The 16,830-nt window shown below is 42.4% G+C and overlaps 1 protein-coding gene across 5 annotated transcripts in view; it reads left to right on the top strand.

Annotated features, from left to right (window-relative positions):
- Positions 1-16,830, top strand: part of elavl2 (ELAV like neuron-specific RNA binding protein 2) — a 51,313-nt gene that overhangs the window by 17,879 nt on the left and 16,604 nt on the right. For 3 of the 5 annotated variants that reach the window (XR_004571021.1, XR_004571045.1, XM_034236573.1), the window contains exons 2-3: positions 8,768-8,858; positions 9,543-9,786. Coding sequence is in view for 1 of the 5 variants with exons in the window: in XM_034236573.1 (XP_034092464.1) it covers positions 8,787-8,858; positions 9,543-9,786 (316 nt within the window). In the remaining 4 variants the exon portion in view is untranslated. The remainder of the gene's footprint in view (positions 1-8,767; positions 8,859-9,542; positions 9,787-16,830) is intronic. The other 2 variants (XR_004571051.1, XR_004571060.1) reach the window with 1 other exon arrangement.

Genomic DNA, 16,830 nt, shown 5'->3' on the forward strand with positions numbered 1-16,830 from the left:
TAATCTGAGACGGGTAAAGTTTAACCAAACCTTGGAGCGCTTAGTTCTCTCCGCCATCCCCTCCGTGTGTGTGTTGTAGAGATGGGCGAGTCCTGATTCATCCGGATCATTAACTCGGATCCTAGAAATGAGCTGGTCGTGACGAGTCTCCCCTCTCCATTAACCCGAGTCCTTTGAGTCCTACACCTGGTGTGACGTACAAATTAAAACTATAAATTGCGTCACTCGCTACTCTCTTTATAACATGTAAAATAACTAGGGCCGGGACTCGATTAAAAAAATTAATCTAATTAATTAGAGGCTTTGTAATTAATTAATCGAAATTAATCGCATTTTTAATCACATATAAATATTTGACCTGAGAACAGTGAGAAGCAATTTTTTTCACATGGATTTTAGTATACCATTAGGCGCATTCACACCGCAGTACTTTTCCCACAAAGGTTCATGAGAACTTAGTTCATGAGAACTCTTTGAACCTGGGGGTGGATTAGGCAAATGAAGCCGCTGACGTCACTTCTTCTTCTTCTGCTTTGGGTTTACTGGCAGGCCGCAAACCACTTCACGGCGTATACTGCCGCCCAAAGTCCCCGGCCGGAAGTCCCCGGAGTTGGGGACTGGCTTCAGTAGAAGCTGCTGGGAGTCCCAGCAGCCTTCCGAGTAAATCGCCAGAACGCCGACACCTCCTCATCTCCACCGCTCCCATGTTTTATTTTGTGTTGCCATAAGTTAGTCTCTCTGCGTTTCTGCGCTGGGCTAATGCTAATAATGCTAATGCGAGGATAATAAAATGGCGGCTTCACAAAACTTTTTGGGAGTTTTACGGGGCGTGGTTTGCAATCCGCCCAGCCAATCAGAAATATAGCTCTTTTCTCACAAGAGAGCCGTACGAAAGTCCCTGCTTTCGTGGGGGTAAAAAGGTTCTCATGAACTAATTTTAGTACCGGCTCTTTTTGGTGTGAACGCGATAAAAGAGGCTAACGTCCACGCTAGCTTCCACGCTAGCTGCTATATGTTTTGCATTGAGGTGATACTTGAGGCTTGATGTGCTGCGGTGATATGCAAATTCCTTTTTGCATAATTTGCACACAACCGTGCTCTTATCGACGCTTCCATCCGTCCGTTTTTTAAAATAACATTTCCCACTGTTGTTCACTGTGGTTTGTTGTTGTCTGAAGTCATGAACGTTAGTTGGTGCTCCAGTATAATCGGTACGCCTGAAACTCATCCAGTGAGAAACGTTCCGCGGTGCAAAAATAAGTGCGATTAAAATGCGTTAATTTTTGTGTAATTAATTAATCTTAATTAACGTGTTAAAGTCCCGGCCCTAAAAATAACATTACAACGTACCCCAGTCCATCTGCCTACACTTTAGCAAGTAGGATAGCTTCCAGAAGTTATCGTTTGGCTCAGGGGAGGGGACGCGGATGCGGATCAGTGAAACTTCCTGCAGACTCGTGGGGACTCAGAGGGGCCGTAAGTTACGGCTCCTAACCGTAATAGCATAGCAGATCCAGAGATCCATACTCGTCATGTGCACGAGCATAGCTGCGGCCGGGAAGACATTTTATTTAGGGGGTGTGGCCAAAAGTGGGGAGAGAGATTAACAGTAACATGTTGCAGCCCCTCCTTCAGCTCCTCCTCCAGCTCCCGGCTCCCGCGGCTATATTATGCAGGAGTCAACAGCAGACTCAGAGATTCGCAAATCCTGACTCACTGTGCAAAACATAGCAGACTTGTGCGGACTCAGAGCCGTAACCATATAGCAGCAGATCCAGAGATCCAGCAGACTCGTCGTCATGCACGAGTCAACAGCAGACTGAGATTCGCAAAATGACCCTTTTTTTTGTGATCAACATGTTTTATTAAAGCAAAAGACACGACTTTACACACATTTAACACATACAAACACCAGTATTGCAATGATTACGCAGTCCATGAGAAAATAGGAGGGGGGGCCATATGATTAGATCTACATACACACTGTTCTCATGACCCAAATATATATATATATGTTCATTTTAATTAATTTCTTATTTTTCATAGTTATTTTTATCATTGTGTGCATTTTAAAAAATAAGTGTTTTGCATTATATGTATATTATTTCAATATGTTCCTTTACTAAAGCAAATTTTGCACAATTGTGTTTTAATTTAATAATAATAATTATATAATTAAGACATTTTATATATTCTAACTGTTTTGCAATTTTCTATCATTTGTCATTGTTTGTTTCTTTTTGTGTGCTATGTTCAAAATAAACGTTTTGCCAAGTAAGATCCGTATTGGAAATGCAGCTATTACACGCAGGAGACTGTTGCACAACATGACAATTTTGTTAGAAGTCTACATTGAAACTTAATTTAGAGCCGGAAACATAATGGACTTAATCAAAATCGCGGGCGGGATCCGTGAATCCAGGACAATGATCGAGAGAGACCAGTAGCCTGAGAGTTACTCAGCGGAACTTCACAGACTCAGATTCGCAAATCCTGACTCACTGTGCAAAACACAGCAGACTCGTGCGGACTCAGAGCCGTAATCGTATAGCAGCCAATCCAGCAGACTCGTCGTCATGCACGAGTCAACAGCAGACTGAGATTCGCCAAATCGCAAAATAACCCTTTTTTTTGTGATCAACATTTTTTATCAAAGCAAAAGACACTGTGTAGCGGAGGTTAATATAACGTCAATTTAATATGCTCGTGAAATGCAACAAGTTTTCGGTTTCACCGATAGGATTTCTACGCTCTTGGTGATGCTGACTCATATGACTCAAATGACTCGTATGATTCGCATCTCTTCAATGACTGACTCAGAAGACCCTGAGTCCGTAAAAGGATCCGGATTTGCCATCTCTAGTGTTGCTGCATGTAGCAGCCGTGTGTGTGTAAACTGCCCCGCCCCCTCACAAGTAGGCGGGGGAGAGAGATCGAAAATACTAAAAATAATCATGGACGCATTTTGCAGTCTTTTTGCGTATTACAAACGGAGTTGGCGACAGTAAAACTGCAATATAATGTTTGTGTAGCAATAATACATATGACATATATTTTTTAGATGTCTCCAGTACCGATAAAAAGACCGATAACGTCGGAGCTTAATGATACCACGGTCTTTAATAATTCAGCCCCGGGGCCCGTTTAATACCGGGGCTCGGTACCCATCCCTAGTAGTATGTATTTTAATGACCATCTACAACAGGGGTCGGCAACCCCTGGCACGCGTGCCACCGTAACCAGTAGGGATGCCAGCGATTATTTGAATATTCGTTACAGTCTCCATAATCGAAAATTATTTTTAAAATTCGATTTTATTTATATATATTTTTATTATTATTTATGTTTTTGTTTTTTTTTCCTGGCTTAGTTTCAACCAAAATATAGACTAATAATAGTAATAGTATTAATAATTGTAAATGGCCATTGGTCACACCACCAGTTTGTTTTACTGTAAACTTGGAGGAAGCCAGCAGCGCAGAGTGCAGACTGCTGCACTCTGCGCAGCCCTTCGCTGCGCTGCTACACACCGACCCCCCCCTCTCCGTCACACGTGCGATTGATTTATTGGAGTGAGAACACAACTAAAGATGAACAAAGGAAAGAAGAGTTCCTCGTGGAACTACTTCAAACTGACAAGTGCAAATGAAGTCAAATGCAAGTGAGGTACTTCGTGACCACAGAGTGTGAACGTTGTGATCAGCTGTTGTGATCAGCTGTTTTAGCACAGTTCTCCAGTGAAGGGGGGGGAGTCTCCCTCTGCAGCCCATTGGCGTAGTTTTGGATCCGATTTTCGAATTTGATCATGGTCAGTTTCTGGCATCCCTAGTAACCAGTGGCACACTAGGAATAAGTGTGCAAAATATTTACATTTTATTTTCGGATCCTGAACGAGACCGCCTCCAGAGCGCGTCTCCCCCCGTTACCTGCAGAAGGAAGCCATGCACGCAATGCAGCCCCGCTCTCTTTAACTCCAGGCGACTTTCTTTCCTCCGTGATTCAGTGCTGATCGTTTCACCACAGAGGAAAGCACTTCACAAATTGCAGTACCCATAAGGAGCTGTACAAATGCCGCAGTTTTTGCGTGGCTGTGTATTTAGTTGAAAGCCCAGTGGCGATCTGCTCATCGAAATAATATGCTACAAAGGGGCGGACTGGCCATCTGTGTGTTAAACTTTCCTGTTGGCTCCCAGACCGTAGTTGAGGAGGGCAGAAGCAACAAGCTTCAGGTTCAATAACCCACTTTAGCTTAAAAGAATGAAGAGAGGCGAGCTCTTCTTGGGAGGCCGTTGCATTTATTTAGTTGTTCTTCTGTTTCACAAAATACATCACAGACCTCTGTTTTTCTGCTGCCTCGTTTCACTTCCAGAAACATACACACACACATGCACACGCCACACCCCTCTCTCTCTCTTAAAGGGACAGCGATCTCATCTCACCCTGCATGGCCCTAATATCATAACATGTGTTCTGGAGAATCACAGAACGGACGATCAACCTTATTATTATGCCGTTCAAACCAATTATTTAAATGCATTGCGTGTACAGGTCCACACACCGCTTCCCCGCAGCAAGGCTCCTCCCACCCTCCTTTTGACAGTTCACGAGCGTCGAGTTCCTCACCCGCCCCCCGTTGATAATTCACGATCGTCGGCACGCTGATAAAACAATTTTTTTGTAATGGCACTCCATATCAAAAAGGTTGCCGACCCCTGATCTACAAGATCTGTATGGAGCAGGTTGTACAGATCTTTAGCCTGAAAATATTTGGATAGCCTCTGATCTTCTCCAATTGCACCAAGATGTATGTATGTATTAGGGATCGACCGATATGGCTTTTTCAAGGCCGATACCGATTATTAGTAATCAAGGAGACCGATAACAGATATTTGGAACCGATATACATTTGCAGTAAAATCAGAAAATCTTGGTGTCAAAATGTAGAATAACACAAACTCCAACTCAACACAACTTCTTTGAAATGCATTTAAGCATATATTATGTTTAATGAACTTTTAGACATCTTACAACTGGTTTCCTCTCTGTGCCCTTTTCTTTAGTGTAGCCATCTGCAATGAGTTAGAGAGAGACAAGAAGTGGGGCTGCAGGCTGACATGCTTAACTAACAATAATGCTTAATTTATTATATCAAAACAATGCCTGTCTATCTAGCATAACATCCCAATAAACTGCTAGCAACTGCAAAACACTAGTGCTAGCTAATGTTTTGCAAACTATTAAAAGTGAGGCTATTACAGTAGACCTAAGTTAGTCTAGTAGCTTCACTTCTAATATTTTGCTAAACATTTGCTAGATACATGTTGGCTAGCTAATGAGCTTCACATATCAACCTGAAAAACTGCGAGGCTCCACTCGCAGCCCCCCCCTCCGCACCACAGTTACTCCGCTGCGAGACGCTGCACGCACCCCCAACTCTGACTGACTTCCCGCGTCCCTGTGTAACTGGGAAACTGATAGAATTGGATCATAAGATCGTGGTGTTTTTGCAACTTCAGCATAGGGGATTGGGATGTTTATTGAACTTCGGTTTAACACATGTAGCCTATGGCTCTGCCGCTCAGCGCTGCTGCTTGCTTCAGTCTGTGTCTGCGTTCTTTCGCACTGCCTGTAATCTGAGAAGGTCCCGCCTCTTTACATTACATTACATTGCATTTAGCTGACGCTTTTATCCAAAGCGACTTACAATAAGTACATTCGACCAGGAAGACACAACCTTGAAGAAAACAGAATCATATAAGTACATCAGGTTTCATAGAGCCAAACATTTCAAGTGCTACTCAACTGGCTTTAGGTAAGCCAGTCCTTTATTAGTATAAAAGTGCTTCGTTAATAGTTCTAACGCTGGAAGTGGAGTCGAAAGAGATGAGTTTTCAGTTTGCGCCGGAAGATGTGCAAGCTATCTGCCGTCCTGATGTCAATGGGGAGCTCATTCCACCATCTTGGAGCCAGGACAGCAAACCCACGTGTTTTCGCCGATGGGAACTTGGGTCCCCCTCGCAGCGAGGGCGCAGCGAGTCGTTTGGCTGATGCAGAGCGTAGTGCACGCGCTGGGGTGTACGGTTTAACCATGTCCTGGATGTAGGAGGGGCCAGATCCACTCGCAGCATGGTACGCAAGTACCAGTGTCTTGAAGTGGATTCTAGCAGTTACCGGAAGCCAGTGAAGGGAGCGGAGGAGCGGAGTGGTGTGGGAGAATTTAGGAAGGTTGAAGACCAGACGAGCCGCTCTGCCTGGCTCCCGCCCTGAAAATCTTCAGTGTTTATTGACACTTCAGTAATAGCCTATCAGATAGCGCTGTGGGCGGGACATTGCTCATGTACACAGAGTGGTGACTGCTGCCAGAGAAACGGCTGCATCAGAGCCGAAGTTTTATCGGCAATTTGATAAAAAAAAGGCCGATACTGATAATCGGTCAAATGTGGAATATTGTATAATATGTATATATATAAAGAATAGGTTAGTGTACACGATAATAGACCAAACTTCTACTAACAAAATGTAAACGTAGGATACATGACACCAGTGTGCAAAGTATTTGCCGTTTTTAAAAGAAATGTAGATGCAAAAAAGTACATATAAATATAAATGTTTCTTTTAAAACATAAACATTATATACAGGGTTTCCCACACTTAGACTTTACTTGGGCGGGCCGCCCAGGTATATTAACGTCCGCCAAAGTATATCTCGCTTTTATCCGTCCCCGAGTTCGATTAACTACCCCTCCTGTACCTGTTCGCTCTGCTATCGCGTGAAGGGTCTGCTTTATGCGCTCTGCAGTCACTCCGCAGCGAGGCTCCGGCGAACAGTTCATGAGCATGCTCATGAACTGTTGATGAGCGTGATCCACTAGCAATAAAGTATGGACACTTGTCACAGTAAAGAGAACTAAATACTAATATCAAACGGGCAGAATAGGGCCCCTTTAAGAATACTAAAGCTCGGTTGGATGCTACAAAATCAGATGCTGTTGGTACCTGTACTTGTGGTTAAATATGTAAATTGTAATCCCTGTACATTTTGCTGTATGATGTCCTTTTGTTGTTCTGATGTTTATGTTTTCTTGTGGAACCTACTTCTGCAGGTCTCCCTTGAAAAAGAGATCATTGATCTCAATGGGATTTACCTGGATAAATAAAGGTTTTGAATTGAATTGAATTGACTACACAGGTTTCAGAATGATGTTTATTTGAAGTAGGGAAATATCTACAGTGTTATGTATATATATCTGTAATGTTGATACAGTCGATTTGTTTTTACCTCTATATATTGATGCCGTTGGCTGTTCGGTCTGCCGCTGTCTTTTCATTTAAGTTATTTATTACATCTCTCTACATGTGCTGCAAACTGTCCTGGTTCAGAGTCTCTGTGATCCTCTCCTCGTTGCAGTGCATGCTGGTCACGTGGACGCTGAGTTACTCATCTGAGGTCATTGTTTGTTCTAGTGAAGAGAATTTTCTGTGTTAATGGGTCATCAGGGCCGGTTATGGAGTCTCTGCTTTGACCTTGGTTTGGGGACATGATGAGTCACATGAGTCAGGAAGCTGAGAGGCAGGAAGCTGATGATAAGGAGGGATATAGATTTCATGAAAAACACAGAAATATCTGCCCAAACTGCAGCATGTTAGCCTGATTGATCCTCTTTTACACTATGATGTCTTTTTTTTTGTATTCTCCTCAGAAATATTGATCATCTTCATTCCTGTTCACTGCAAATGCATTTGTGTTTTCATGGAGAAAATCAATCTTAAGTTATGGAAGGTTTACAGTGAGATGCATCCACCAAGGGGAAACAAATGAATACAAAGGAAACGTTTGGTTTTTACTGCTACAACCTGCGTGGTTCTGTGACTCTAATTTAGATGATGAAGATCAGACATGTGTATGTGCAGCAGACTCCACTCAGTGTTATATGTTACACAGTAAGGCTGCCCAATACATCAGGTTTATATTTCTTTTTGCTATTGAGATTGCAACCCATCCTGAAAGAGTTATTTGCTCTCTGCTAACAGGGTCTTCATGCGTTTGTGCTTATGACTGCACATTTGGTGCATATTAAAATATTCTTTAGGAATTATTTCAGAAAGCCAGAAGAATATATTAAATGATTTGTGTTGCAACATTTTACTGCAGCTGTATCCCAAATGTACTAAATTTGACTGGTAGTTTGAGCATGGTGCAGCAATGGCTATTATCGTGTTTGTCATAGTGCAATAATATGTTAGTTTCTTCTTTGTTCGGGTGACAGAAGTCAGTTTTAATTCCCAGTTTAGCTTCTGTTTGACGCACTTTGGCTCATCTCAGAGAATTGGTCACTGGTTCCTTTCTTAAGTATGAGTTTAATGATTTGAGTATTATTCCGAAACGTCATCGTCTGCTCTGTGATGTCTCTTTCCGTCTGCTCTGTGATGTCTCTTTCCGTCTGCTCTGTGATGTCTCTTTCCGTCTGCTCTGTGATGTCTCTTGCTGTCTGCTCTGTGATGTCTCTTTCCGTCTGCTCTGTGATGTCTCTTGCCGTCTGCTCTGTGATGTCTCTTTCCGTCTGCTCTGTGATGTCTCTTGCCGTCTGCTCTGTGATGTCTCTTTCCGTCTGCTCTGTGATGTCTCTTTCCGTCTGCTCTGTGATGTCTCTTTCCGTCTGCTCTGTGATGTCTCTTTCCGTCTGCTCTGTGATGTCTCTTTCCGTCTGCTCTGTGATGTCTCTTTGACTGCTCTAACATGAAGTGCTCTCTGTGTCCATGTCTGCAGAAGGCCTTTCCCGACTATCATGGCAGTGAGACTGTGTGATGTAGCTTCCCTGCTAAGAAGTGGCTCGTGGGCTCCAGAGCCGTGGACTGGGGTCTGTGGCTCTTCTCTTTTAAATCATTCTACACCATTAATCAAAATGAATTCATGTCCAAGACATTTGGGGGTTTGTGAATGGTTCCTGTTTTTATGTAAGGGCTAATCTCTGGGTGTTTGTGTCTAGTAGTGAGGGCTTTATGGCTTTTTTAAATATGGTGTGATTATCTGCTCTGTTAACAAAGGTTCTTCATGCATTCACTAGTTGCTGTTTTAATATTTAAAGCCTATGCTAACATGTTAATGGCTGCACATCTATAGGCTTGCATGTAACTGCAAGAGAGGGATTTCACCTGTGGTAGCACCACATAATGTCATATTTCACGTTTGCATGTAACATTTCCTGCAGGTATTTATTCTAAAAACACACATTTAGATCATTGAAGAGCCTGCCTGACTTCTTTCGGAAATGTAAAGGCTTTTAATGCTACACCAAATGATGTTTATATGATGACAGAAAAGGGCAAACACGCTACAACGGCACTAAATATTTCCATTAGGAAATGTTCTGAGCCGTTTGCACCTGTTGGCCATTAGTTCACAACACAATGCAAGTTGCATGAAGAATCTTTAACTTTTTTTCTTGAATGTCTTGAAGTTAAAATACATTTCAATGAGTCCTCTCTCGAAGTGTTTCTGTCTTCTTTGCATTTAATTGTGACTTTGCTTCCTGTCTCTGCAGCAGGTTATAGCTGCCATGGAGACACAGCTTTCCAACGGGCCGACGTGCAACAACACAAGCAACGGGCCGAGCACCATCTCCAACAACTGCTCCTCCCCGGTGGAGTCGGGCAGCATGGAGGACAGTAAAACGAACCTAATCGTGAACTACCTTCCTCAGAACATGACGCAGGAGGAACTCAAGAGCCTGTTCGGCAGCATCGGAGAAATCGAGTCCTGCAAGCTAGTTCGAGACAAAATCACAGGTAACACAAATGTTCTCAGATGCTGTGGGCTATGAATGTGTCCGCTGCATCGTTTTCACCATGTTTTTATGTTTTTTTAAAATACATGGCATGCAAATTGAAGGTAGAGCTCTAATATAATCAATTAATCATCTCAGGGGGAATTCACGGGAATTCTACGAGACAGGAACACATTTCTTCGGATGTATTTTGATGTTGCATGAATGCAGCATTTGATATTTTGCAATATGGAGTTTTTTCCTGCACCATCACTGTGCATCTCTTTGTTGAAAATGTTATAAACTTGCTTTACATTGCAGGTTCATAACGACTGTTTTTAAATGCTAAATACATGCCTTAATATGTGGCAATATGCTAGTGCCATAAGCTAAATAGGGCTGCAACAAACGACTAATTTGATAATCGATTAATCTATCGATTAATGAAACGATTAATCCACTATTCGGACTAATACTGTATGCCTTGCACAATTTGTCAAACGCTCTTATTTAGCCATCAACTTTTAGATTTAGCTTGAGGTTGTTTTAGGCATGTGGAAACTAACAATGAAGACAATAAAGATTCAAAAATACATATATTATTGAATTAACTAAACAAATTGTGAACAGAATTAACATTGCTTTTTATTTAAATTAAATAAATAATATTTCACATCAAAAGAAACAACAGTGTTTTAACAAATCGTATTAAATAATGTGATGACATAATTGTAAACAGAATAGCTGAAACTTTAACAAACTAAATAACTCAGTTACCTCTAATCATTAACCCATGTTTGTATCATGTTTTTTATCTCTGTGTGTTGCTGCTAGCATACATAACACCTGACGTGGAAAAGTTACTTGTGGATGGGGATAGAGAGCTTCTAGAAAGACAGTCGAACCCGGTGCATTTCTCCGTCTGGATGTGGAGCACTTTTGCTAAATGTTTAGACAAATTGCTCGTGTTACCGCCCTTACATGCTAAACTCTTATTGCACTATTGGCAAAGAGCATTGTCCACATCGAGACGGGTAACATTTAACCACACCTTGGAGGGCTTCTCTCCGCCATCCCTGCCGTGTGTTGCTGCATGCATGTAGCAGCCACGTGTGTGTAAACTGCCCCGCCCCCTCGCACACAGACGGGGAGAGAGATCTCGTCTCGATTGGAAAGATCGAAAATACATCATAGACGCATTTTTGTCTTTTTGCATATTAGAAACGAGTTGGCGACACTAAGACTGTGATATATAGTTTTTGTAGCAATAATACATGACATATATTTTTTAAATGTCTCCAGTACCGATAAAAAGAACGATAACGTTGGAGCTTAACGGCGTGTAAAACACACGTGATGACGTCACCAACGATATCGACGACTGAATTAGTTGGCAACTAATTTGGTCGTCGATTTTAATCGATTAAGTCGATTAGTTGTTGCACCCATAAAGCTAAATAAATAAAAAATTATGGAATTTGAAGTGGTTACTACTCAGAGGGTAGTAACCACTTTCATTGGTTTGGACTCCAAAAACCTTAGTTTCAGAGTTTCAATGAAATTAAAAAGTCTATACACATGTGTTTATGTGTAGTAGAAGAGCATTTAAAACCCTATCTGTATCACACATAGAAATTAACACTAAAGTTGACTTTGAAAAGAAAAGTCTGCCAGTTTCTTAACTAGACATGGGTATATGATCCTCAGTAAAACAATTAAGTACTAATTAACCTTTAGGTTAACATCTGTAAGACGATATTTAATGTATTTTATTTTGGAGTTTACCAGTTAAGGTTTGTACAGAACTGTACACAAACAGCGTTGGGTCAGGACCAATGCAGTCTCGCTATTTGACTTTACTTGATCGTTGTTGTTGGTTTGGAATTGCACTTAATGTGGCAGCCCCTCCATATGAACTCGCTAACGGACAAGGGTGTAGGGATCGGTTTGGTATTGGGCCGATACTTGAGGCTGCAGAATGTTTTCATGAAGGTTTCCTCCTCGGCCTTTGTCCATCTGCTTCTTTATCACAGTCTGACGTTGGTTTTTAAAGGATGTAAACACATCTGACTCGTTTTAAGATTAAGATGACCTTGTTGTTTTATTTTAGAGGTGTCAGTTGTCGGGAGCAGTTGGGGGTTCGGTGCCCCTCTTAAGGACACCTTGGCAGTGAACTGGCACCTCTCCAACTACCAGGCCACATGCTTTATTTCTGGTCTGATAGAGACTTAAACTAGCCACCCTTCAATTCCCAAGCCAAGTCCCAACAGACTGAGCTACTGTACAGACTGAGCGACTGTACAGACTGAGCTACTGTCCAGACTGTGTACAGACTGAGCGACTGTACAGACTGATCTACTGTACAGACTGAGTGACTGTACAGACTGAGCTACTGAGCGACTGTAGAGACTGAGCGACTGTACAGACTGATCTACTGTACAGACTGAGCGACTGTACAGACTGAGCTACTGAGCGACTGTAGAGACTGATCTACTGTACAGACTGAGCTACTGATCTACTGTACAGACTGAGCTACTGATCTACTGTACAGACTGAGCTACTGAGCGACTGTACAGACTGAGCTACTGATCTACTCTACAGACTGAGCTACTGATCTACTGTACAGACTGAGCTACTGATCTACTGTACAGACTGAGCTACTGAGCGACTACAGACTGAGCTACTGATCTGCTGTACAGACTGAGCTACTGTACAGACTGAGCTACTGAGCGACTGTACAGACTGAGCGACTGTACAGACTGAGCTACTGATCTACTGTACAGACTGAGCTACTGTACAGACTGAGCTACTGAGCGACTGTACAGACTGAGCTACTGTACAGACTGAGCTACTGTACAGACTGAGCTACTGTACAGACTGAGCGACTGTACAGACTGAGCGACTGTACAGATTGAGCTACTGTACAGACTGAGCTACTGAGCTACTGTACAGACTGAGCTACTGTACAGACTGAGCTACTGTACAGACTGAGCGACTGTACAGACTGAGCTACTGTACAGACTGAGCTACTGTACAGACTGAGCTACTGAGCGACTGTACAGACTGAGCGACTGTACAGACTGAGCTACTGTACAGACTGAGCGACTGTACAGACTGAGCTACTGTACAGACTGAGCTACTGAGCGACTGTACAGACTGAGCTACTGATCTACTGTACAGACTGAGCGACTGTACAGACTGAGCTACTGATCTACTGTACAGACTGAGCGACTGTACAGACTGAGCGACTGTACAGACTGAGCGACTGTACAGACTGAGCTACTGAGCGACTGTACAGACTGAGCTACTGATCTACTGTACAGACTGATCTACTGTACAGACTGAGCGACTGTACAGACTGAGCGACTGTACAGACTGAGCTACTGTACAGACTGAGCGACTGTACAGACTGAGCGACTGTACAGACTGAGCTACTGATCTACTGTACAGACTGAGCGACTGTACAGACTGATCTACTGTACAGACTGAGCGACTGTACAGACTGAGCTACTGATCTACTGTACAGACTGAGCGACTGTACAGACTGATCTACTGTACAGACTGAGCGACTGTACAGACTGAGCTACTGCCGCCCGTTTAGTCCAGAAACATCAGCATTAAGAATGTAAGGGTCTTTACATTGAACAGAGGGTTCATTGTCTTGGTTATGAGGCTTCATTGTTGTCATTATGTTAAATGTCATAATGCTCGAGGCCTTACACACATATGTTTCTCTGCTGGCCTCTCTTACCTATGCACTTTCAGGCTTTCTCTGAGAAGCATTTTATATTAAAGGTGCATTTTTAGTAAATAACCTGCAAAGGAATAGCTTCTCTGTATGTATTTACTGAATTCATACGAGGATGAAAGTGTATGGGGCTGCAGGGAGTTTCTGTGGCTATGCAACCACAATTCTGTGTGCTGGAGTGAAAGATGGACTGAATTGACAGGTGATGATGGTTTAAAATGATTGTACATGGGGTGCATATTCAAATCAAATCAAGTTTTATTTATATAGCACATTTATAAACTATTTTTGGTCGCGCCAAAGTGCTGTACATATAATAAAAATAGCCTACAGTAGAGACACTTTACAGCAAATACAACAGCACAGATTGTTCAGAATACCAGTATGAGAAAAACGACACCCTCTATCCTTAGACCCTCTATCCTTAGACCCTCACATCGTACAAGGAAAAACTTCCAGAGAAAACCCCACAGTTTAAGGGGAAAACATGGGAGAAACCTCAGGGAGAGCAACAGAGGAGGGATCCCTCTCCCAGGACGGACAGACGTGCAATAGATGCCGTGTGTAAATTGAAGAGATAATACATTTTACAACATATAGACCGAATGTTAGGAAATGCATGTGTCTGTAATAAGAAGATGAATCCACGAGGAGGTCAGCATTAACAGGGGTAGTGGGAGGGATTTAAGTGAAAGGAGATAAAGTAAACAAGCAGTTAGAAATCAGGCTGCTGCAAAGAAAAGACTAGTAAACCTTTAAACGTGAATCAGCAGTAATCACAGCTTGGAAACAGTTGTACAGATGCATTATGGGTGTTCCCATGCTACCTTGTGTGTCAGACTTTAATCTGCTCTGTCCATAAACCGTGCAAATCACCGCTGCTGTTTAATAAAACTGCTTAATGTCTGGGAAGTTAATGCAGACCTGCATATTTTATGATCATTTCTAGATTGCATCTTTTTACAGAAAGAAACAAGTAATAGTAAAACAGTGGTAGCTTCTGATTGGATTATCGAATGTCTGAATGCAGATGGTGTGTTTGTGGCTCTTAGCGCTTAGAAATGCCGCTCCCTGACTTTAGAAGATTCCTGTGCAATAAACGAATGGATCTTAATGCCGATATTTTAAGAGCCTCCATCTGAAAGGTATTGACATGTTTAAATAATGGATAGTAGGGGTGTAACGGTACACGTACCCTTCGGTTCGGTACACGTGTGTACCGAAGTGTACCGAACGAATATAACGTTAAACGTAAAAAATTGAGAACGTGAACAACTTTTTGGAAGTAATCTCAGGTGCTGCGTCGCAGCATTCAGAGTAATTTGCTCACATTGGGTTCAACGCGTCATAGAGCGACCAAGTCATTTCATTGGACGAGAGGCATCCTATGAGAGCTGGTCACAGGGATGCGTTCAAATGTAGTCAGTAATTTGAGGAACTTTCGAAATGGCGAACGCAGATAAAGTTGAGCTCGAAAATCCTCCACCATCATTGAAGTCTCCGGTTTGGGAACATTTTGGTTTCGCAGTTACGTACAAGGATGACGGACAAAGACAGGTGGACCGAACCAAAGCTGTTTGTCGGTATTGTTCAAGTAAAATTGGTTACGCGGCTGGCAATACATCAAACTTGCACACTCATTTGAAAAGGCATCACCCGAACGTGAATATCACCGGTACCAAAAGAAAAAAGACTGAAGTGCAAACCCAACTCCCACTAGCATTTAAGCCTCCACCACTCGCAGAGAGTTCAGACCGAGTCAAAGCTATTACAAACACCAAATATCCTTATGTTGCCATGTTAGCAAAGCGCTACCTGGCTGTATCTGCTACCTCTGTCCCTAGAGAGGGTGTTCTCCACAGCAGGAGACATTGGTAGTGCCAGCAGATCTGCCCTTTCAGCAGCAATGTGGACAAGTTCATCTTTCTTTAAAAAAACATGAAAATACAATGACAAGCAAGTCCTAATGTCAAACTGGCTGCTTAGGTGCTAGTACAGTAAAGTTAAAATACAGATTATTTCAGTTCATCGAAATGCTGCACCTTAATGTTCATTTTATTATATTTTGTATTTATTTGAGTGAATAAATAATAAAAGTTTAATAATAATTAAAAAAAAAAAAAAACATATTTTATATTTTGTGATCATTTTTTCTGCTGAACCGAACCGTGACCTAAAAACTGAGGTACGTACCGAACCGAAATGTTTGTGAACCGTTACACCCCTAATAGATAGATGATCGCAGTAACCAGCAGAATTGGGGAGTGAAAAACTGACTTTAAACTCAGTTGGGTAAAAAAAGAGTCTGTTAATTTAAAGGAGACATGTCATGCTTTTCCGGTTATTACCCGTCCCCTTGTGTTATGAAGGTTTTTATGCATGTAAACGGTCTGCAGAGTCACAAACCCTCAAAGTACACCCTGTAGGAAGTAAAACTCTAACACAGAAAAGACCTCCCCAAAACGCCTCGTTGGAGATACGTCATTGTCCATTTGATTCTTCGTGGAGCCGTTACGTTAGGTCCGCGGAGGTCTTTTCTGTGTTAGAGTTTTACTCCCTACAGGGTGTACTTTGAGGGTTTGTGACTCTGCAGACCGTTTACATGCATAAAAACCTTCATAACACAAGGGGACGGGTAATAACCGGAAAAGCATGACATGTCTCCTTTAAATTAACAGACTCTTTTTTTACCCAACTGAGTTTAAAGTCAGTTTTTCACTCCCCAATTCTGCTGGTTACTGCGATCATCTATCTATTAGGGGTGTAATGGTTGATTGGTCCAAATTGACCAATCCATGGACTTCCTCACACACACACTCAGTGCAGGCAGCTCTGCTGATTTCTCCTCCCTGGCTGCAGGCTGATAACAGGCAGTCGGGATCGCGGCGAAATTCTCTCAGCGTTTATCAACCTTTTTCTTACTCAATATCAAGCCACACTTATTGTTTTTACTTCGGCTGTGACTTTGTGTGTGCTCAGGATGAGTTTGGCTGTGTATTGCTAAACAAGGAAACAACACCCCGACCAATCAGAGCACACTGTGCTCACAGGGAGGGTGGGGGCTGGAGCTATTGGAGCTACAACGAGCCGTTAAAGGCAGAGAGTGAAATTCAGTGAATATACGTAGTTTACAGAGATGCTGTTTGAGAAACCAATGTGAGTTTGGAAAATTGCACAATATAAATCTATTCTAGTAGACCTCAACAATGGAATTATGATCAGTGGAAATGGCCATGACATGTCTCCTTTAATTCAGACATGCGAGTGCTTCCTGAGGCTGGCTGCTCTGACTTCACATGAAACGTTCTCCCTGCAGAC

Source organism: Gymnodraco acuticeps, unplaced genomic scaffold, assembly GCF_902827175.1.
Source record: "Gymnodraco acuticeps unplaced genomic scaffold, fGymAcu1.1, whole genome shotgun sequence".
NCBI lineage: Eukaryota > Metazoa > Chordata > Actinopteri > Perciformes > Bathydraconidae > Gymnodraco > Gymnodraco acuticeps.